General features: G+C 43.0%; 1 protein-coding gene across 2 annotated transcripts in view; it reads right to left on the bottom strand.

Moving 5' to 3' along the window:
- Window positions 1–24,315, bottom strand: part of CTNNA2 (catenin alpha 2) — a 1,073,907-nt gene that overhangs the window by 842,405 nt on the left and 207,187 nt on the right. For both annotated transcript variants that reach the window (XM_038752080.1, XM_038752081.1), the window contains exon 4: window positions 4,972–5,167. In XM_038752080.1, the coding sequence (XP_038608008.1) occupies window positions 4,972–5,167 (196 nt within the window). The remainder of the gene's footprint in view (window positions 1–4,971; window positions 5,168–24,315) is intronic.

Below are 24,315 nucleotides of genomic sequence, written 5' to 3'. Positions count from 1 at the left end.
ATCTATTTATTAAGCACTTACTGTGTACAGAGCACTGTACTAAGAACTTGGGAAAGTACAATATGGCAATAAAGAGTGACAATCCCTGCCCACAAGGAGCTCACCGTCTGGGGTAGGGGATTGTGGGGGGAAGACACATCAATACAAATAAACAGACATGAATATAAATAAATAAAATTACAAATATATATGTAATTGCTGTGGGGCATGGAGAGGAGAGAAGAGCAAAGTGCGCAAGTCAGAACACAGAAGGGAGTGGAAGATGAGGAAAAGGGGGGGCTTAGTCTGGAAAGGCCTCTTTAAGGAGATGTGCCTTCAGCAAGGCTTTGAAGGGGGTGAGAGGAATTGTCTGTCAGATTTGAGGAGGGAAGGAATTCCAGGACAGAGGTAGGACCAGGGCCAGTAGTCAGCGGCGAGACAGGTGAGATCGAGGCATGGTGAGAAGGTTAGCACAAGAGGAGCTTAGTGTGTGGACTGGGTTGTAGAAAGAGAGAAGCGAGGTGAGATAGGAGGGGGCAAGGTAATGGAGTGCTTTAAAGCCAATGATGAGCAGTTTTTGTTGATACGGAGGTGGATGGGCAACAACTGGAGACTTTTGAGGAGGGGGGTGACATGTCCTGAATGCTTCTGTAGAAGGATGATCTGGGCAGCAGAGTGAAGTATGGACTGGAGTGGGGAGAGACAGGAGGTTGGGAGGTCAGCAATTAGGCTGATGCAGTAATCCAGTCGGGATAGAATGAGTGACTATATTAACATGGTAGCAGTTTGGATCGAGAGGAAGGGGCAGATTTTAGTGACACTGTGAAGGTGGGACTGACACAATTTGATACAGTACAACAGAGTTGATAAACCTGACTCTTGACCAGGAGGAGTTTCGAGTGCAGACGAGATTTTCTACTAGAATTAAGCAATTTCTCGGTAAGGTGTGTTCCTAGTTTACTCCAGGCAGATGACAAGCAACACTTTTTCTTGGCACTTTTCACACCACCTAGGCATTTGACAAGTGTTAGCTGCAGTTATGAAAGCTATACCTTAAATAAAGAACATACCCTGGAGCATCAAGTACTTTTAGGGTATGGAAGAGGGATTGGGGCTGGGGGGAGGATGATCAGCCCACAGAATCAACTCTTTCTGAAGTGATCATAGTTGCCCTGTCAATCAGACAGTGTGGGGGTTCAGTGAAGTGGAAGCAGAAAGGAGCCCTATGTCCACTATGTCCAAGGCTCAACAGTGTTCATTATAATTGGACAGGGAATTAGCATGGCCTGGGTTTTATTAATAATAATAATTATTATTATTATGGTATTTGTTAAGCACTCTCTTTATACCAGGCACTGTAATAAGCACTGGGTAGATACAAGGTAGATACACAATCCCTGTGCCACAAAGGGCTAACACTCTTAATCCCCATTTTTCAGATAAGGTAACTAAGGCACAGAGAAGTGAACTGACTTGCCCAAGGTTATACAGCAGACAAGTGGCGGAGCCTGGATTAGAACCCGGATCCTTACAACTCCCAGGCCCATGCCCTATCCATTAGGCTATGCTGATAATACAGAATAAACCTAAAAACACTTTCGATTCCATCTGATTTTGACTGAATTTAATTGAAATGGATTATTGAAGGGTGTCTTCAGTGAACCACTGGCCAGCATTGAAAGTGTAGTATCTTTACTGCCAAGTGAATCTGCTGTCTTCTTTTCATAACAGCAGAGAAAATAGACGCTGGAGGGTTTTAATTTCTTCTCTGGTGACTTCAAAGGTCACAAGGTTTGGTGGAGTTAAAATAATCACAGTTTATGCTCATAGCCATGAAATTTTCAAGGGATCCTTCAAGTGAGTCTATTGCCGAGCAAGTTTTGATGTTCTGCGAGGCAGCAAAATATCTTTCGGAGGACAGTGGAGTACCAAGCATTGGAAAACTTAGACAGATAAACATCAGTAAAACCACTTGTTTGAGCTCACAATATTTTTTAAAACAGGCTGGCAGCACAATGAACAAATATAATTGAACATTTGATTTATAATTCGAGGTTTTTAGCAATGCATTTACTTTCTGATTTGATAATCGGTCCTGTCTTCTCTCCCTTTGGTAGAGATCGATTCGCTCTGCCCCGCTTAATAATAATAATCATAATGATGGCATCTGTTAAGCACTTACTACGTGCAAAGCACTGTTCTAAGCACTGGGGGCATACAAGGTGATCAGGTTGTCCCATGTAGGGCTCACAGTCGTAATCCCCATTTTAGAGATGAGGTAACTGAGGCTCAGAGAAGTCAAGTGACTTGCCCACAAAATATCTCAGAAAACTTCAGTTTCCACTTAGAAGTCACCATCTTGTGGTGTATTAGGACACAAAAGATTTTATAAGGCGATCAGGCATATTGGAGATCGTGTGACAAAAGTTTCTTTTAGATCGGAAAGCTGAAATCTGCAGCCTTTTGTGCTTTTTGCTGACAGGATTGTATTCACTCAAATTTGCAGGGGACAAAGTACACACTGGTGGGGGTCGGTTGTTTTCATTTCACACTCTGTTGGCACTTTCTGTTTGTTGGCCTGTCTCAACTAGGCGATCCCAGCTTAGCTGCTTTGGAGCCCAAAGCTATCATTTCTTAGCACTTGACTGGGCATCCCTGTGGTATTAGATGACCTTCACTTTGTTTCAGGCAGATGACCATCCACCTCCCCACTACCCCCACCACCAGATTGCTCTAGTCTCGATTCTAACTTATGTTTTCTCTTTCTTGGCTCTGAGCATATCCACCTGCTCTACCTGTTCCTTCTGCTGTTCAGCCTCTCCATCAGACATTCATTCAGGGCTGTCACATAGCTAGCCCTGCCGATCCTACTTGATACATGGAAGAAGGGGTACCTAGTCAGGGCTCCAGGTGCCTACATGCTGCCTGAAACAGGAACCAGTAATGAGAGACTGTCGCTATGGGAGAAGCCTGAGGTCAGAGAAGGCATGGGAAGGAAGGGAGTTGGGGGGCATGGGCATTTCCCACATCTCAAGCATTCTGGGGCTAGTAATGCCAGAAAAAGCATGAGAAGCAGCATGGTTTAATGGATAGAGCATGGGCCCGGGAGTTAGAAGGTCATGGGTTCTAATTCTGGCTCTGCCACTTGTCCGCTGTGTGACCTTGGACAAATCTTTTAGACTGTGAGCCCACTGTTGGGTAGGGACTGTCTCTATATGTTGCCAACTTGTACTTCCCAAGCGCTTAGTAGAGTGCTCTGCACACAGTAAGCGCTCAATAAATACGATTGATGATGATAATGAAATCACTTCACTTCTCTGTGCTGCAGTTACCTCATCTGTAAAACGGGGATTGAGACTGTGAGCCCCACATGGGACAGACACTGTGACTAACCCGATTTGTTTGTATCTACCCCAGTGCTTAGTACAGTGCCTGGCACTTAGTAAGCACTTAACAAATACCTTAACTAGTTTTTATCAATATTAGAAACTACATGCAAAAGGCAGGTAGCCTTTTTAGCACTACACTACCCCAAATGGGTCAGGGCAAACGCCATTCTCAGCCATGTCACAGGAAGCGAAAGTCACTACCAAGTTCTCAGTGGCATGGAGTCTGCCGCCACTGACACAACATGGCTGAGCATTACTGCTGGGTGCCTAATTTTGGGTACCATAAAACCAGCTCCTCAGAATTCAATGCTGGTCAATCACTGTTCAGACCTGCTAGGGTGGCACCAGAGAAGCCATGGGAACATGTAGATGAGGACCTCAAAGTGGAACCTGTCTCATTTCCCATTTTCCCATGCCCTTCTCTATCCCCCTTGCCCTTGGATTTGCATCCTTCATTCACCCTCCCCTAAACCACACATAATTCATTTATTTATATTCATGTCTCTCTCCCCCTCTAGACTATGAGGTTGTTGTGGGTTGGAAGTGTGTCTACCAAATCTGTTATATTGTACTTTCTTAAGTGCTTAGTAATAATAATAATGGCATTTGTAAAGCGCTTACTATGTGCAAAGCACTGCTCTAAGCACTGGGGAGGTTACAAGGTGATCAGGTTGTATCACGGGGGGCTCACAGTCTTAATCCCCATTTTACAGATGAGATAACTGAGGCACAGAGAAGTTAAGTGACTTGCCCAAAGTCACACAGTTGACAACTGGCAGAGCCGGGATTTGAACCCATGACCTCTGACTCCAAAGCCCGGGCTCTTTCCACTGAGCCACGCTGCTTCTCTAGTACAGTCACTGCACAGAGTAAATGCTCAATAAATACCATTGATTGACTGATGATGACTCTGCAACAGTGCTCTATTGTGTCTCTGAGTATATAGCTGCACTATTTATTATCTTAGTCTTCTGGTTTGATAATAATAATAATAATATTTATGGTATTTGTTAAATGCTTACTTTGTGCCAGGCACTGAATCAAGCGCTGGGGTGGGTATGAGCAAATTAGGTTGGACACTGTCCCCATCCTACGTGGGGCTCACCATCTCAATCCCTATTTTACAGATGAAGTAACTGAAGCACAGAGAAGTGAAGTTACTTGCTCAAGGTCACACAGCAGATAAGTGGTGGAGCCGGGATTAGAATAAGAATAATAATAATAACGGTATTTGTTAAGCACTTACTATGTGCCAAGCACTGTTCTAAGTGCTGGGGCAGATACAAGGTAATCAGGTTGACCCACTTGGGGCTCACAGTCTTAATCCCCATTTTACAGATGAGGTAACTGAGGCACAGAGAAGTGAAGTGACTTGCCCAATGTCACACAGCAGACATGAGGCAGAATTGGGATTACAGCCCATGAATTACAGAAATGATATAAACCATTTACAGAAATGATGTAAAAAAGTGGATCTCTATTACAACTCACTGAGCAAAGGGTCCAGGCATATAGAGGGTCAGGATTAGGATGTGAGTTTAGGATGTGTTGGATATCTCATTGTTAGATGTACCTTCTCCTAAAATAAACATATTCTGCGTACCTTGTTTGCGTACATCTTCTACTGCTGCAACCAATTCTTCTTTGAGATCTTGACTTTCTTTAGCAATCTGTTCACCTTTATCCAGGAAGTTTTGAGTTGCCTGTTCTACGGAGGCAGCTAAGACGTGGGCCTTCTTAGATCTACCTTTCTTTTTACCAGATGGTCCTTTGTTGCTTGTGTTGACAAGGGTCGTCACCTTGAAAAACAGAAAGCAAAGTGAAAATAAGCTGCCCATCATTCTACAAATACTGAATTATATTTGATCAGTGCACAACCTGCAGCGATATTCATTTTGACACTGATTCTTGGCATCCTTAGCAACCCAACAGATTTCAACATTCATCAGCCAAAGGGAAATGAGGAATGTTATAGCAATGAAAATGCGGCCTTTTCCTAGCAAATTCAAATTCATCCAAGGTTGTTAGTGATTGAAAGTCATTAACATCAAGGCAGTTGACCAGAGAGGTGATAAGCAAAGCCAGAAAGGCAGAGTAACAAAAACATGTCAATGAAATGATATTTACAAAAAAACCACAATAAGCCCCCACAAAAACTAATGAATGAAGGGCAGCTAAGTTTAACTCTACTTCAGTGACTGCTCAGCAGAGAGATGAATTTTGAAAATTACTGTTATGGAAATTTAAGTACCAAAATCGACAGGGCAAAAAGCAGCATGGCTTAGAGAAGCAGCATGGCTCACTGGAAAGAGCACGGGCTTTGGAGTCAGAGGTCATGGGTTCGAATCCCAGCTCTGCCACATGTCTGCTCTGTGACCTTGGGCAAGTCACTTAACTTCTCTGAGCCTCAGTTTCCTCATCTGTAAAATGGGGATCAAGACTGTGAGCCCCACGTGGGACAACCTGATCACCTTGTATTCCCCCGCAGCGCTTAGAACAGTGCTTTGCACATAGTAAGCGCTTAATAAATGCCATCATCATTATTATTATTATTACTAAAAAGAGGACAGGAATATCATTAACTATTTGTCAGGACACCAAGAATAGTTTCAGGAATTGAAATTGTTCATCGCTGTTGTCAGATGGCGCTTAATATTGCTCCTTCTTCAAAACCGCTCAGTGCAAAGAAAAAGAGGTAAAATGACTTGATCCTGGGCCCCAGGACAGATTTCTAGCTCCAGTGAATCCCAGTACTCCTTACACTTGTAGTACCATGAATAGGAGCAGGGTGCTTGGGGAGCTTCCAAATGCCAATAGACCCACTCCAAGCTGTGGGGACCACTCTCCCTGCCTCTGCAACATGGGGCAAATCTATGCCCGGAAGAGGGTCCCCTGCCGAACCTTTGGCTCAGACCTGAGGGGGTGTGATCTCAAGTATACAGCTCCCTCCAGACAGCCAGCATGAGCAGCGTGGCACTTTTCCAACTTCCAAGTTGCCATTCCAACTTCCAGGTTCACCCCAATACATTTTGATCTGCCGCCGGACCCCGGACTCTCCACAGAGCTCCTACTGCTCAAGAACGTGAAGACAGCATGAGGGAACTCAAGGCTGCTGCATGGGTTTCAGTGCTATCGATCAATTTATTTTACCGATCGATCGCTACTCTATTTATTTATTTCTCTATTTATTTTACTTATTACTCTATTTATTTTACTTATTACTCTATTTATTTTACTTATTACTCTATTTATTTATTTATTTTACTTATTACTCTATTTATGTATTTATTTTACTTATTACTCCATTTATTTATTTTACTTATTACTCTATTTATTTATTTTACTTGTACATATTTATTCTACTTATTTTATTCTGTTAATATGTTTTGTTGTCTGTCTCCCCCTTCTAGACTGTGAGCCCACTGTTGGGTAGGGACCGTCTCTGTATTTTGCCACCTTGTACTTCCCAAGTGCTTAGTACAGTGCTCTGCACACAGTAAGCGCTCAATAAATACGACAATGAATGAATGAATGAAATGAATGATGGTATTTATTGAGCGCTTACTGTGTGCAGAGCACTGAACGACTAAACATGACTGGGATCTAAACTGAGAAGAAGCGATCGAGACTGTTAGCTCGTTATGGGCAGGGAATGTGTGTGCTAATTCTTTTGTACTGTATTCTCCTGAGCGCTTAGCGCAGTGCTCTGCACATAGTAAGTGCTCAATAAATACTACTGATTGATTGCAGCCACAGGCTGAGGCCACCTGTGCTCCAGCTGTGGCCAGAGGTGGGAACTCCAGCCAGGAGTAGCTGCTGGACAGCTCTGGCAGCCTGTGATTTTCACATGAGCCCGTAGTCACCAAGAAGAATGAATCTGTGACGCTGCCCAGTGAAATAGATTCATAACAATAATAACAACAACAATGATCACAATAGGGGTCTTTCTTGTTGCTTGATTTATTTATGGTATTTGTTAAGCGCTTTACAATGTACCAGGCACCGTACTAAGCGCTGAGGTAGATAAAAGCTAATCAGGTTGGACCCAATCCATGGCCCACATGGGACACAGTCTTAATCCCCATCTTACAGATGAGGGAACTGAGGCACAGAGAAGTGAAGTGACTTGCCCAAGGTCACCCAGAAGACAAGTGGCAGAGCAAGGATTAGAACCCAGGTTGTCCTGACTCCCAGGGCCATCCATTAGGCCACACTGCTTCCCCACGTGATCTGATAAGCACTTACTATGTGCAAGTGCTACACTAAGTGCTAGGGCAGACACAAGAGACTCTGAGTACTGGTTACTGAAAGTAAACGCATGGAACCCTGAGATGGGCAGCACCTCAATGAAACTGGGGATTTGGAAGGGTAAGAATTGGGAACCAGTATTCCCAGATCACCATTCAAAATGACAACTATCCCGCCGTCTCCTGAACCAGACTGTGACTCCTGCCCAATGCCAGCAGTTTGCTGGAGCCAACTGCACAGATGAGGCCATGCAGCTTGTTCATCGGCACTTTCTCAGAACCATTTCCAACAGCTATCGGATGTAATTTCCATCTCATGGTCTTGGCCACAGTGCTGCAGCCCCCAAAATGGACGTAATAATAATAATAATAATAATAATAATAATAATAATAATAATAATAATAGCATTTATTAACCGCTTACTATGTGCAAAGCACCTTTCTAAGCCCTGGGGAGGTTACAAGGTGATCAGTTTGTCCCACGGCGGGCTCACAGTCTTCATCCCCATTTTACAGATGAGGGAACTGAGGCCCAGAGAAGTGAAGTGACTTGCCCAAAGTCACACAGCTGACAATTGGCAGAGCCGGGATTTGAACCCATGACCTCTGACTCCAAAGCCCGGGCTCTTTCCACTGAGCCACGCTGACATGTTAAAGCAGTGTGGCCTAGTGGATAGAGCAAGGGCCTGCGAGTCAGAAAGTCCTGGGTTCAAATGCCAGCTCTGCCATTTGTCTGCTGTATGACCTTGGGCAAGTCATTTCACCTTTCTGTGCCTCAGTTGAGTCATCTGTAAAATGGGGATTAAGACTGTGAGCCTTTGTGGGACAGGGACTGTGTCCAAACCGTATTCACCCCAGTGTTTAGTACAGTACCGGGCACATAGGAAGTGCTTAAAAAATACCACAATTATTATTAATTATCATTAATAATCTAGGCCCTCCTTCCAAGTCGTCCTCAGGTTAGAAGGGATGCTAAAATTACTCATCTGAATCTCTGCTAGACATGCAAGTTGAAGCCTTTTTTGGGAGGGCTTCCATGTCTATATAAAAACACTCCCCTCATTTCCTTCCCTCAGTATGTGTTTCCCATCAAAATCTTTCTATCTTGAAGCAGGTAGTCCAAACTCTTGAAAACCAGCAACGAGGATGAGTGGGTGCCCATAAATTATATTTTCCAATTGCAAGTAGGAAATCGTCTTTCTGGAAAACTCTCCTCGCCTGCCAAACTAAATAGACATCTCTATCAAAGTCACAAAGATCATATGCTCTCAAAGTAAAAATACAATGTTTATTTTTTTTTGAGATTCACTGTCAAAGCAAATTTCATTTTTATCAGATTTTTGGGGTTTTTTTTAACTATTCAAATTTTAGCAGGCTTGAATCACAATTCTAACGCAGTCCATCAGATGCATAATCTATTAACAGTTCATTAGTCCATTTGGTGCCTACTGAATAGACACTTGGCGATGAAGATGCAGATGATGGCTCCTACATCAACCTCTTTGTTGGTGATCTTGCTCAAATGTAATCCTTCTCAGTCAATATTTTACTCTACTGCTTGATCATTTTCCTAAAATGCCATAGGCCCACATTCCTCAAATTCCCCACATTCCCCATTCCTCAAAGCCTCTGGTGGTTATCCACTCGTCTCCAAAAAGAAGAAATTACTGACAGTGGACTTTGAAGCATTCGATCAGCTCTCTCTCCACTACTAATCTACTCTCTTCACCCACTACCCCACCTCACAATCTTCACTCTTCTCCAGCTAATCTACTGATCGAGCCTCTTTCTTGCCTCTTAATAATAATAATAATAATGGTATGTTAAGTGCTTACTATGTGCCAAGCACTGTTCTAAGCACTGGGGGAGATACAAGGTAACCAGGTTGTCCCACGTGGGGCTCACAGTCTTTAATCCCCATTTTACCGATGAGGTAACAGGGCACAGAGAAGTTAAGTAACTTGCCCAAAGTCACACAGCTCACAAGGGACGTAGCCGGGATTAGAACGAATGACCTCTGACTCCTAAATCTGTGCTCTTTCCATTGAGCCATGCTGCTTCTCTTCCACCACTGACTTCTTGCTCGAGTCCTTGCTCGATGCCTGGGGCTTTCTCCTCTTTCCAATCCGAGAACCTGCAGCTCTCCCTATCTTTGAAACCTTTCTACAATGCTATTTCCTTCAGAAGGTCTTCCCCAAATAATCTCAAAGCAACTTGCTTTATATCCCCCTTACTTAGTCACTAATTCATGCACACATCCCTTTTACCTTCTTCCTCCAATCTGTACATTACTTTACTATCTCTGTCCTCCACTAGATTGTATACTCCTTGAGGGCAATGGATGATGTTTACTTTCTCTACTGGATGCTCCCAGGCGGGGGTACTCAGTGAAAACTAGTGATTGATTTATCTTGAAGATACTAAGGAGAAAGGCTGAAGGACCAAGCACAGGTGGCCCTGTAAAGCTCTGCCCTAACTGTAGCAGGCACTGAGCACACTGCAGAGGTGAGAGCTCTTTTATAACAGTTGGCATTCTAAGAATATTATCCTGGGGGAGCCTCAGGGGTTCGTGGCACCCTGCATTTCCTCTGTTTTATACCAGGGCTGCATTTCCTGCAGGTAGGCTGCTTTTAAGGTCTCTAAATGAACCCTTGAAAACTTCCTAAATGGAGAAGCGGTGCGGCCTAGTGGAGAGAGTATGGGCCTAGGAGGCAGGGGAATCTGGGATCTGGGATCTGGAATGCCCTCCCTCCTCAGATCTGATATTCACTCTCCCCACCTTCAAAGCCTTATCCAAGAGGCCTTCCCTGACTAAACCCTCATTTCGTCTTCTCCTACTCTGTCATCCTGAGTTGTTCCCTTAATTCATCCCTCCCTCAGCCCCACAGCACTTATAGCCATCATTTATTTATTTATATTGATGTCTATCTCCCCCTTTAGACTGTAAGCTCAGTGTGGGCAGGGAGTGTGTCTATCAACAGTTATATTGTACTCTCTCAAGCGCTTAGCACAGGGCTCCGCACACAGTTAATATGATTGATTGATGGATTGATTAATTGATCTCCACATCAATTGGGTAGGGACTGTCTCTATATGTTGCCAACTTGTACTTCCCAAGCGCTTAGTACAGTGCTCTGCACACAGTAAGCACTCAATAAATATGAATTGATTGATTGATTGATTTCGGATCTAATCTTGCCTCCCCTATTTTTCTGCTGTGTGGCCTTGGGCATTTAACTTCTCTGTGCCTCAACTTCTTCATCTGCCCCTTAGACTATGAGTCTCATGTGGGACAGGGACTGTGTCCCATCTGTTTAGCTTGTATCTACTCCAGTGCTTAGTATAGTCCTTGGCACAAAGAAAGCACTTAGCAAGTACTATTATTATTTTATTGTTATCATTATTATCATACCCCAACTGCCATGTGTACAGATTTTTTACTGTATTTATTTTACTTGTACATACTTACTATTCTACTTATTTTATTTTGTTAATATATTTTGTTGTCTGTCTCCCCCTTCTAGACTGTGAGCCCGTTGTTGGGTAGGGACCATCTCTATATGTTGCCAACTTGTACTTCCCAAGCACTTAGAACAGTGCTCTGCACACAGTAAGCGCTCAATAAATACGACTGAATGAATGAATGAATTTAAGCCTTTTACTCCACCTAGGCCCTTAAACTCCCACAAACCCCATAGCACTTAAATTAATCAATAATATTTATTGAGTGCTTATTGTAGCAGAGTACTGTGCTAAGTGTTCAGGAGAACACAATATAATAGTACAGTACATCTCTTGGACGAGTTGCAATTTAACTAAAGTTTTGAAGATGGGGAGAGTGATCGTCTCTCGGATATGAAGACGAAGGGTAATTCCAGACCAGAAGCAGGTCACGGGCAAGGGATTAACTGCAAGATAGGTGAGATCGACGTACAGTGAGTTGGTTGACATTAAGAGGAGTGAAGTATGTGGGCAGAATTGTAGTAGGAAATCAGAGCGGTAAGATAGGAGGGAGGAAGGTGATTGAGTGTTTTAAAGACAACAGTAAGGAGTTTCTCTTTGATGCGGAGGAGGATGGGCAATCACTGGAGATTCTTGAGGAGTGGGGAAATGTAGACTGAAGGGCTCTATAAAAATGACCAGAGAAGTATGGAATGGAGTGGGGAAAGACAGCATGCATATTCTAAACCATATTAAATCCTTTATCTGTAATAGACTGTCTTGAGGTCAGGGTCTTCTATCTCTATCATGCTTTCCTCAACACTTAATACTATGGTCAGCACCCAGGCAGTGCTCAGTAAATCTACTGATTGATTTTTAAAGAAGAAAACGCCAGTTTCCAAAATGAGAAATACTCTCATTTCTGTATCATCCCTTTCTTACCTTAATGCACGTGTGTCCATGCACACACACACACACACGCACACACACAAATGCACACACATTCATTCATTCAATCGTATTTACTGAGCGCTTACTGCATGCAGAGCGCGCACACACACACACACACACACACACAAAGAAAACCATCCTTTAGTTGAAGATGCTACTTTTATCTGAGTGGAAAGGTTATGATTGAAAAAATCACAGAGTGACACACCATCCACACCACGGTATTTATATATAGCTTTTTCCTGTGTTCTCACTTTGGGTATCAACACATTGGTTGTTGGTGCTGTTGTTGTACTTCCAGTTGTTGCCTGGGGCTGTTTTCCATTCCACCTCTTGCTCCCACATCTCAATGTATCCTCCTTCTCCTCACTTTCATAAACTTTATCGGGATGGCCTTTTATTGTTCTTTCTTGGAGACTTTTTTTTGGGGGGGGGGGATGGATAATCTAGAAAGATATTCTTCGTCTAAGATTCTGACTCCTGAGTGATAGTCAAAGTTATGGCAAACAGGTAGAGGGAACAGTTAAAAAAGAAGATGGCAGTTTCAGTAGACTCCAAAGATTCAGTATTACAAAGTGGCAACTGAGGCAGCAGAGGAATAGACTTTAGGAAGGCTACTGCAACAGAAGTTGGCTTGTTGGGTGACAGCCTGGAATGGAGTGGTACTTTTGAAAAGAAGATTTAGAGAGACAATTGTAGCAGGAGGCAGAATCAGAAACAGTGTCAGGTAATGCAAATAGCACATGTGCCTCAACTGCAGAGCGGAAGCAATCTTTCTGGGTACCAACTGTGAAAGGGACTGGAAAGAAAATTGTGCCTTTATCACCTCAGTCAGATGCCTTATCTGCTAACCCTAAGAATAGCCGTATTTAAGAGAGATGCAGGCAAACAGTCAGCAGCGCTGTCCTTTATATCCAAACCCATGGCACTGAAGATGAGGAGCTACTGATGAGGGTGGATGTGGCTGGAAAGTCCTACATTTCAAACAATCGTTTATTAGTATTTATTGAGCACTTACTGTGTGCAGAGCACTGTACTAAACAGTAGGGAGAGTAATAAAAATAATAATACTCTCCCAAGTACTTGTATAATGCTGCACACAATAAATACTCAATAAATATCATCGATTGCTTGACTGACGCCCAGACCTGTGCTCTTTTGTTGCCTGTGAAACAGGTGCAGGACAAATCAGCAAAGTTGTATATCATTTTGGTTTTGGTTAAATAGAAAGATTTTGACTAAATAAGTGTTCTCTTCTTTCCACTGACTTGACTAACCTTTGTTAGGTTGATCTCGCTCTCTTTTGCTAGTGTGGATCCATTCCTCCATTGAACAAAATCTCATTTCATCTCCATGCCAACTAACTCATTCCTTGACCTTTAATTTAAAATGGGATTGAGCCAGGATGCCTCTCCTGCCCATTGTGGCTTTTTTTCATAACCACAATTACCATTTTAACCTTCGGTCTCATTCTTTTCTCCAATCCCCTATGGTGAATGAGATGGCCAAAGAAAAAGGATTGAGCAGAATTCGGAGCCCAAGGCAGGGCTTAAACAGTTTCTCTCCATGAGGCAGATGGAAGATTAAACTAAGTTGTAGGATTTTCTCTGTAGTATCTGTGCTGAAACCCTGCCACTGCCTCTCATAAGATGGTTCTCCTTGGGTTAGCCAAAGACAAGCAAACAGAACTAAAAAGCAGGCTCACTTGGAAAACAACCCATGAAGTTTGCAATGAAATACAAATGTACTGTATGTAAATTCCATCCCACATTTAACCAAAAATATCTTGCAGAAAACCCAGGCTTACTGCGGTGAGATCCAAAGGATTCATTGAGTGCTTACTGTATGCGGAGAACCGCACTAAGCTCTAGGGAGAGTACAATATGACAGAGTTGGTAGACATGTTCCCTGCCCATAATGAGGTTAGAGCCTAGAGGGGGAGACGGACATTGATATAAATAAATAAATTACAGTTATGTACCTAACTGGTATTGGGCAGAGGAAGGGGGGAAGAAAGGATGCAAATCAAAGTACAAGGGCGACGTAGAAGGACATGGCAAAAGTGAAAATGAGGGCCTAGTCGGGAAAGGCCTCTTGGAGAAGATGTATCTTCAATAAGTCCTTCAAGGTGGAGTGAGTGGATAGTCTGTTGACTATGAAGATAGAGGGCATTCCAGGGCAGAGGCAGGACATGGGTGAGAGGTTGTCAGTGAGATAGACAAATTCGAGGTACACTGAGTAGATTGGCATTAGTGGAGTGAACTGTGTGGGCCGGGTTGTAGTAGTAGTAATAATAATAATAATAATAATGGTATTTGTTGAGCGCTTACTATGTGCCAAGCACTTTTCTAAGCGCTAGGGGTGATACAAGGTAATCAGCTTGTCCCACGTGGAGCTCACAGTCTTAATCCCCATTTTGCAGATGAGGGAACTGAGGCACAGAGAAGTAAAGTGACTTGCCCAAAGTCACACAACTGACCAGTGGCAGAGGCAGGATTAGAACCCATGACCTCTGACTCCCAAGCCCGGGTTCTTTCCACTGAGCCACGCTGCTTCTCGTGCAAAATCAGGGAAGCAAGGAAGGTAGGGCAAGGTGATTAAGAGCTTTAAAGCCGATGGTAAGGAGCTAATGTTTTATTTGGAGATGGATGAAAACCACTGCAGGTGCTTGAGTGGGGGACCATGGACTGAACATTTTTGTAAAAAAATGACCCAGGCGGCAGAATGAAGTATGACCTGGAGTGGGAAGATACTGGAGACAGGGAGGTCAACAGGGAGGATTTTGCAATAGTCAAGGTGGGATAGGATAAATGCTTGGATTAATGTGGTAGCAGTTTGGATTGAGAGGAAACGACAGATTTTAGTGATACTGTGAAAGTTGACCCAAAGGATTTTGTGACAAATTGTATATGTAGGTTGAATGAGACAAGGATAATGCCAAAGTTATAGGCTTGTGAGGCAGGGAGAATGGTAGTGCTGTGTACAGTGATGGGAAAGTCAAGGAGAGGAGGGGCTTTAGGTGGGAAGATAAGGAGTTCTCCTTTGGACATGTTAAGTTTGAGGTATTGGTGGGACATCCAAGTGGAGATGTTCTGAAGGCAGGAGAAAATACAAGACTGCAGAGAAAGAGAGAGAGATCAGGGCAGGAGACGTAGATTTGGGAATCATCTGCATAGAGATGGTGGTAGAAGCCATGAGAGTTATTGAATTTTCCAAGGGAATGTGTGTAGATGGAGAATAGAAGGGACCCTAGAACTGAGACTTGAGGGACTCCCACAATAAGAGGGTGAGGCAGAGGGGTGGCCTGCAAAAGAGACTGCCAATGAGCAGCCAGAGAGATAGGAGGAGAACTAAAAGAGGAAAGTGTCAGTGAAGCCAAGTTTGAATAATGGGCAGGCAAAGTGTCTGCTAATTCTGTTGCATTGTAGTCTCCCAAGCCCAATGTACAGTGCTCTGCACTTGGTACGCGCTCATTAAATACGACTGATTGATTGATTGAAAGGGGTGTTTCGACAGTGTCAAAGGCAGCTGAGAAGTCAAGAAGGATAAAGATGGAATAGAAGCCATTTCTTGTTTTATAAACAGTGTAGACTGAGACAAGAAAATTCAACTTCACAACAGGGAGAGCTGACAATTAAGAACAATGCTATTATCATGACTATCATCCATCCATCTTAAACTTTGCTCTCATTTCTAATAGTCCTTTCATTAACCATTGACATTTCTTGCTGCATAAGTGTAAGTAACCCTAGATTACCATTCTATCTTTATACCATGAAGAGATCACCAAACTGCTGGAAATAATCCAATGACCTGAAAAAAGGCGTCCCTGACATTTTATCAAAAGACGTTTTTCTGTTTTGATATAATGCCAACCTTCCACTCTATTGCACTATCCTATTGCTTCACTGAGTGCCTTAATGGGATTTCCTAAAGCATCAATTTTAAGAGTTTTCCAGGTTCTGCAGATGCTCCAATGACATGAAAAAGAAAATCAGCAGGTTGTAATTATACTTGTCAGGCTCTTAGTACAATGCTTTGTTCTAGACAATTCATTTAAAAGAAAGCAAATTCTGGATGGCTAGGCTCTCTTAAAAGTATATTGTTCCTTCTTAAATATTAGGGAGGATCAGAATAGTCAAAACCAAGGGTATATTTGATTTGGGGAAGCAGCGTGGCTCAGTGGAAAGAGCACGGGCTTTGGAGTCGGAGGTCATCAGTTCAAATCCCGGCTCTGCCACTTGTCAGCTGTGTGACTTTGGGCAAATCACTTAACTTCTCTGTGCCTCAGCTACCTCATCTGTAAAATGGGGATTAAGACTGTGAGCCCCCCGTGGGACAACCTGATCACCTTGCAAACTCCCCAGCACTTAGAACAGTACTTTGCACATAGTAAGCGCTTAATAAATGTCATCATCATTATTATATTTGACTCCAGAAGTTTTGAAGTGTGACATTAGATTTGCACACAGTAGCTACTCGATAAATGCCACTGACTGATCGATTTTAAGAGGGGATACAACCACCTAAGATCTCTCCTCTCATCACTATAAGCAGCATGACCTAGAGGAAAGAGCTCACACCTGGGAGTCAGAGGACCTAGGTTTTAATCCTGGCTTCGCTGCATGCCTGGTGTGTGTCCTAGACACAGTTCTCTGTATCTCAGTTCCCTCATCTCTAAAATGGGAATTCAATACCTGTTCTAGACTGTTAGTTCATTGTAGCAGGGAACATGTAAGCCTGGTGTGGACAGGGACTGCCTCTCTTTATTGCTGAATTGTACTTTCCAAGCTCTTAATACAGTGCCCTGCACACAGTAAGCACTCAATAAATATGATTGAATGAATGAATGAATGAATGAATGAATGTCTACCAACTCTGTTGTACTGTACTCTTCAAAGTGCTTGGTACAGTGCTCTGCACAAAGTAAGCTCACAGCAAATAGCATTGATGATAAAGCTCTCCCTCCTACTTAGACTGTGAGCCCCATCTGGGACCTTTCATTCGTTCATTCAATCGTATTTATTGAGTGCTTACTGTGTGCAGAGCACTGTACTAACTGCTTGGGAAGTACAAGTTGGCAACATATAGAGACGGTTCCTACCAACAACGGGCTCACGGTCTAGAAGGGGGAGACAGACAACAAAACAAAACATGTGGACAGGTGTCAAGTCATCAGAATAAACAGAAATAAAGCTAGATGCACATCACTAACAAAATAAATAGAACAGCGAATATGTTCAAGTAAAATAAATAGAGTAATAAATCTGTACAAACATATATACAGGTGCTGTGGGGAGGGGAAGGAGGTAGGGTGAGGGGGATGGGGAGGAGGAGAGGAAAAATGGGGCTCAGTCTGGGAAGGCCTGGGACTTGATTATCTTGTATTTACCCCAGTGCTTAATACTGGGGTAGATACAAGTTAATCAGGTCAGTCCCTGTCCCACAGGGCTCACAGTCTAAGTAGGAAGGAGAACAGGTATTGAATCCCCATTTTACAACGGAGGAAACTACGGCACGGAGAGGTAGAGTGACTTGACCGAGGTCACACAGAAAACAAGTGGCAAGGCTAGGATTAGAACCCACATCCTCTGACTTCATGGCCCCCACTTTTTCCACTAGACCACTCTGCTTCCCCCCCAAGTGGTGGGGTGGCTGGCTAGAGGTGGGTTGCCCTCGGGGGTGGCAACCTGTGTCCACCCTCACCTACCACCCACAGTTTTTTTTTTTCATAGGATTTGTCAAGTTAAGGGCTTTCTATGTGCAAGGTACTTTCTTAAGCATTTGAGCAGTACAGGATAATCAAGTTGGACACAGTCTATGTCCCACATGGGGCTCACAGTCTTAATCCCCATTTTACAGATGAGGTAACTGATGAACAGAGAAGTTAAGTGACTTGCCCAAGGTCATGCAGCAGACAAGTGGTGGGGCCAAAATTCAAAACCAGTGCTCTATCCACTAGGCCACACTGCTTCACAGTTCCTCTGCTTACCTTTACCCCATTCAAACCTGGGTTCAAAGCTGGGTTAGAGAGGTGATCAAAGCCTCATGTTGGTTCGCCTTATGTAAATATCCCTCAGGGCTCAGCATATTCTCCATCTACACTCACTACCTTGGAGAACTCATTCGTTCCCATCACTTCAACTACCGTCTCTATCTGGATAATTCCCAAATCTAACTCTTCAACCCTGACACTTCTCCTCTGCAGTCTCGTATTTCTTCCTTCCTTCAGGACATGCCTACTTGGATGCCCTGCTGGCACAACAAATTTAACATGTCCAAAACAGAACTCCTCATCTTTTCACCTCCTGTCTTTCCCACCACTGTAGACAATGCCATGATCCTTCCTGTCTCATAAACCCGTAATCCTGGCATTATCCTTGGCTCATCTCTCTCATTCTTTCAGTCAATCAATCAATCAGTGGTGTTTATTGAGCACAGTACTAAGCACTTGGGAGAGTACAATACAACAGTTAGCAGACACAATCCGTGCACACTATAAGCTAACAGTCTAGAGAGGGAGGCAGGCATTAATATAAATAATTCATGATATGTAATTTAAAGACGTGTACAAAGTGCTGTGAGGAGAAGGATGGGGCAAATATCAAATGCCCAAAGGTCACTGATTCATTTAATCCACCCATTCAATCTGTCACCAAATCCTGTGGTTCTAGCTTGACAACATTGCTAAAATCCGCCCTTTCCTCGCCATCCAAACTGCTACTAAGCTGATCCAAGCACTTATCATTTCTTGCCTTCACTACTGGATCAGCCTCCTCACTGATTTATCTGCCTCCTGTCTTTCCCCTTACTTTAGTCCTTACTTCATTCTGCTGCCCAGATCATTTTTCTAAAAAAAAAAAAACCAAAACATTCAGTTCACATCTCCTCATTTTTCAAAATCTGCCAGTGGTAGCCCATCCACCTCTACAACAAAGAGAAACTCCTTCACATAGGTTTTAAATCCCACAATCAGCTTCCCCACTCTGATCTTAACTCGTTAATTTCCTACAACCCAGCCGCATGATTTGTTCCTTCAACGCCAACCTACTCACTGTACCTCGATTCAGTCTAGTTTCATGGCCAACCCTTTCCTCAGCTCCTCCTTCTGGTCTGCAACTCCCTCCCTGCTCGGGTACGACAGACTACCACTCCCCTCACCTTCGAATCCTTATGAAAATCACATCTCCTCCAAGAAGTCTTCCCTGATTAAGCCCTCATTCCTCCTACTCCTTCTCCCTTTTGTGTCACCCCACCTACCTCCACCCATCCCCACCCCACAGCACTTGTGTGTGTATATGTACATATTTATAATTCTATTTATTTTAGTAATGATGTATAAATATCTATAATTCTATGTATTTATATTGATGCTACTGGTGCCTGTTTACTTGTTTTGTTATCTATCTACCCCTCCAAGCACTTCTAGACTGTGAGCCCGTCGTGGGCAGGGATTGTCTCTATGTGTTGCTGAATTGTACTTTCTAAGTGCTTAGTACAGTGCTCTGCACAGTAAGCGCTCAATAAATACGATTGAATGAATGAATGAATGAATGAATGAAAGAATTTATACTCTTTAAGTACTTGCTATTCACCCCACCTCAGCCCCAAAGCTCTAATGTTCAGATTTCTAATTTAGTTTAATGTCTGTCTCCCCATCTAAACTAGAAGCTCCTGGAGGGCAGGGAATGTGTGTACCAACTCTGTCGTATTGTATTCTTCCAAGCACTTAGTACAGTGCTCTGCACATAGTAAGCACTCAATAAATAAGACTAATTTACTAACTGATTGATGTGCCACTTCTCCTGACTGGGCTCAAAGCATACTTCCTTCTACGTTCAATCAATCAATGGATTTCATTGAGCACTTACTATGTTCAGAGCACCTTGCTAAGCATTTGGGAGCATACAGGACAGCAGAATTAGCAGATTCATTCCCTACCCATAACAAGCTTACAATCTAGAGACTTTGTTACACCAAAGTCATTTTTTTCAGTCAGATCATTCACTCTTCAGTGACAACCTTTACTTGCTCGAGATGGAACTTGGCAGTTCACCGTTACTGAGTCAGTCAAACCTGGAATCTCACCACTCTCGCATTTAACAGCGCATAATTCAGATATCCTCCCTTTCTCTTTCTGCAAAACATGTGAAGAAGACAGGTACACCTCTGCAGGTCACCACATTATAAACATCATTCCACTTCAGAAGTTTTATTTTAAGCACTTGCAAGTTATTTTGCTAAACCAAGGCTTTACTGTGTGAGAAAAGCTAGGCAGGTGTTTAATTGAACAAGTCAATCAGAGGTAGTCTCTTCCAGTTTGTCATTTGCTCCCTCTGAAGACAGCACAGCTGATTACTTCAATAGACTATTTTAAAATCCATTCACTTTTCATCAACAAGCAATTTTTAAAAATCTTACAGTTATAAAATTAAAATATGTAATTGAAAAGCTAACCTCTAAATTCTTGTGCATTATTCCCCTTACTCAGATTCCTGGGAAATATCTATCATTTCCAAAATTATAATTTTCTCTTCCCTAGCAAGAAAGAACTTCAGATAAAATGAGGCCAGATTGGATTTCCTTATTTTTCAATTACTAAGAAGTTTCCAGTAATAGTGTCTCAGCTAGATATTTCGGATTGCCAAGTACAGAAGCTTTGGTTCTAAACACTGGGCACTTTCCTTCACTTGAGACATAAACTACTCTATATATTTAGTTGTCTCTCAAATTCAAAGAAGACATCTCTGGGTGAAGTTCATCGCTGAAGTTCATCTCTGAGTGGGGGCCTGGATGAATAGAACAATTTAGGTTCCACAGTCCTGACCACAGTGGGCACACAAAAAGATTGTCTCTTGTGTTGGATTTAATGTTTGTTATCTCTTTGGCCTCCTTGTCTCCCAAATGTTTTCCAGATGATGTTTTTGCTCAGAGAGAGCTACTCCTTTCTTGATGACAGTTTGCTAAGCTGGTCTGTGCTCAGCAATTGGCTCCCAGTTTGCACTATCTGAGAATTTGTTTTACTGTGTATGGTAACAGAAAACAGCAGCGGTAAGCATAAAATAACCAGATTTTCTTCATTTCAAAGTGAGGGAGGGTGGGGAAATCAATAATTCATACTTGCAGAGAGAGGTCAGAAGGCGGCAAAAAAGAGAGAGGAGGGTGACCCAGAGATATAGAGAGAAAGAAAGTGAGAAGCAGCATTTCCTTGTGGAAAGAGCATGGGCCTGGGAATCAGAGGTTACAGATGTCTGCTGTATGACCTTGGGCATGTCACTTAAGCGCTTAACAAATACCATAATTATTATTATTACTTAACTTCTCTGTGCCTCAGTTACCTCATCTGTAAAAGGGGGATGCAGACTGTGAGCACTTAGCATGGACTGTGCCCAGCTGGATTATCTTGTGTCTACCTCAGTGTTTAGGACAGTGCCTGGCACATAGTAAATGCTTATCAAGTACCATTTAAAAAAAAAAGAAGAAAGCCAGAGTCACAGATATAAAACAGAGAATCCCCAAACAGATAAGGACACACAGAGATAAACACACCAAAAGAAATGTCTCCTGGTAGTAAATTAGACACTCCCAGAAGGGCATGTTTGGCACCAGCATTTAGACACCTGCAACGAAACAGGTGAATGCCCTGCTGCAAAGTATGAAATGCTTTTCATGTGCTTGAAAGAGTTAATTTTCCCCACAAACCTCCTTATTCAGAGTAAACACACTGTCTCAGGACATTAGTCATTCGATGAACGGTATTTATTGAGCACTTCCTGTGTGCAAAGCACTGTACTAAGCTCTTTGGAGAGTACAATACAAGGGACTTGGCAGGCACGTACCCTGCCCACAATGTGCTAACAGTCCATTCATCCATTCATTCAATCATATTTATTGACCGCTTACTGTGTGCAAAGCACTGTACTAAGCCCTTAGGAGAGTACAATATAAAAATAAACAACACATTCCCCACCCACAAAGAGCCTACAGTCCAGAGAACCAGCATGGTGTAGTGGATAGAGCATGCTCCTGGGAGTCAGAAGGTCATGGACCCTAATCTAAGCTCCATCACTTGTCTGCTGTGTGACCTTGGGGAAATCACTTCACTTCTCTGAGCCTCAGCTACATCATATGTAAAATGGAGATTAAGATTGTGAGCCTCACATGGGACGGTGATGGTGTTCAATCTAATTTGCTTATATCTGTGTCAGTGCTTAGTAGAAAGCCTGGCACATAGTAAATGCTTAACAAATACCATAATTATCATTATTATTACAGGGATCGGTGGAGTAATATGGACTAGTGACTAGACCATGAGCCTGGGAGTAAAAAAGAACCTGTGTTCTAATCCTAGGTATGCCATCCTCCTGCTGTGTGGTCCTGGGCATAGGCATTGGCAGATTTGGGGTCACTATTCCTCCCATATATGCAAATATGATGTTTAGGGACATTAATTTACCATCACAGATCACATTATAAAGCTGCAGGTTAGGTAGGCTAATTGTGCATGAAAATGGTGAAGACTGCCTTGTGGTTATTTCTCTGTTGATATTTTATTTAATATTACATTTTACAGCCTCCCAGCTGTTTAAGCAAAGGATGCATTAGTTTTAAAGAAGAAAAGGGCAAACACCAGAGTGACAGAGAGAGACATAACTGCCCTGAGGAATTCTACAGAGATCTGGATGAAATAGCAACCAAAGACCCAAAAGGGCCCACCGCCATGCGGCAAACAGTGAAAATGTGAACTTTGGGTACAATTGACTTAGCAGTGAAATGCATGCATGGTGCAGGGCTTTGTAAGGGAAGTTCAAACCTCAGGACCTCTCCCTCCTCTAGCCTGGCATTGTGGCCTTTATTTCTTGAACGTTGGGGAGGCTGTGCTGCTTTGAAACAAGGGCTATTTTCCTAAAGCTGCCAAATACCTAAGTATCACCCAGCTGCCAAATACCCAAGTATCACCCACTCCAAATACTGTGAAACTGTCATATTTTTCTAGGTATCATTGTGGCTATTACATTCCAACTCAGTATTGCTTGTACGATAGCCTTATTGTCTTCTTTGTTGGTGCTCCGCGATTTAAACAAGGGAGGAACGAGGTCTTTGATGATTACCTTATGTCTACTGCAATAAGCCTTTTGCACAGTAAACTTGAGTCTCCGCCCTCGACTCTCTTCCACGCCACTGATGCCCAGCACAGGTGATTTTTGACTTGTAACAGATTCCTTCCACTCGATAGCCACTGACCAAGCTAGGAATGGATAGGCCTCTGCTTGACTCTCCCTCCCATAGTAAAGACTGGTAGAGTACTGGAAACTCTCCAGGTGCAACCCTGAGAGGGAGTGAGGATACTTAAGTGCTGAAAAATTAAGATGGGGAGAATTCATGGAAGTTCTCAAAGCCAGTGGTCAATAATTTCTGTTTGATTTGGAGGGAAATGGATAATCATTGGCTATTCCTTAAAAGAGTGGAGAGACTTGACATTAGAGACATTGAATTATGCTTTAGAAACATGTTTCAGTGTGCAATCAACCTCAGAGAGGATAGAGGCTAGAGGCAGGGAGACCAATGAGGAGGCTGATATAGTCATCTAGGCAGGATCTGGTAGAGTGGTAACCACTTAGGAGTAGAGAAAGAGTGTGAGGTGACAAGGTCCCACAGCCTCCCAGTGTCACTTAGGAGAGCCTGGACTCCCTATAATGGTTGCAGGGTCCTAAAATCCATAAAACAGAAATTAGAAAGGAATCCCTTCCAGATGCTTCAAGGTCTCCCTCATCTAGCTCTTCTTTCCAATGTTTCCCATTCTAATATATATCTTCGATTCCATTTGCCTTCACATCACTCCCTTCCCCTCTCCTTTCAAATTCCCTTAAAGAAGTACTTCACACCTGCTTCTACATCCTTAAACCATTCAAAGACCTAGTGTGGCTAGTAGGTAAGCCCAGCTGTAGTCCAGTAAAAAGAGCAAAACATGGAGAGTCATGCAACGTGGGGTCTAATCCCAGCTCCAAAGTACAGAATTACCTACTGGGGCTCTGCTTCATCTTCCTCATCAGCATCAGCATCAGCATCATTATAGTTTTTGTTCAATGTTTACTATAGCCAAACATTGTACTAAGCACTGGAGTACATCCAATGCAATCATAGTAGTCATACTCCCTGCCTCACAAGGGCCTCACAGTCTAAGGTACAGATGACTGTGGACCTTTTTGGACGGTGGACCACCCCCTTCTCCTGGAAACAATAGCAAACCTTGGCTCCACTCTATCCTTTCCTGGTTCTCCTCTTATATGTCTGGGCATTCACTCAGT

Source organism: Tachyglossus aculeatus, chromosome 10, assembly GCF_015852505.1.
Source record: "Tachyglossus aculeatus isolate mTacAcu1 chromosome 10, mTacAcu1.pri, whole genome shotgun sequence".
Lineage (NCBI taxonomy): Eukaryota > Metazoa > Chordata > Mammalia > Monotremata > Tachyglossidae > Tachyglossus > Tachyglossus aculeatus.
This window is presented reverse-complemented; position numbering and strand designations above follow the sequence as displayed.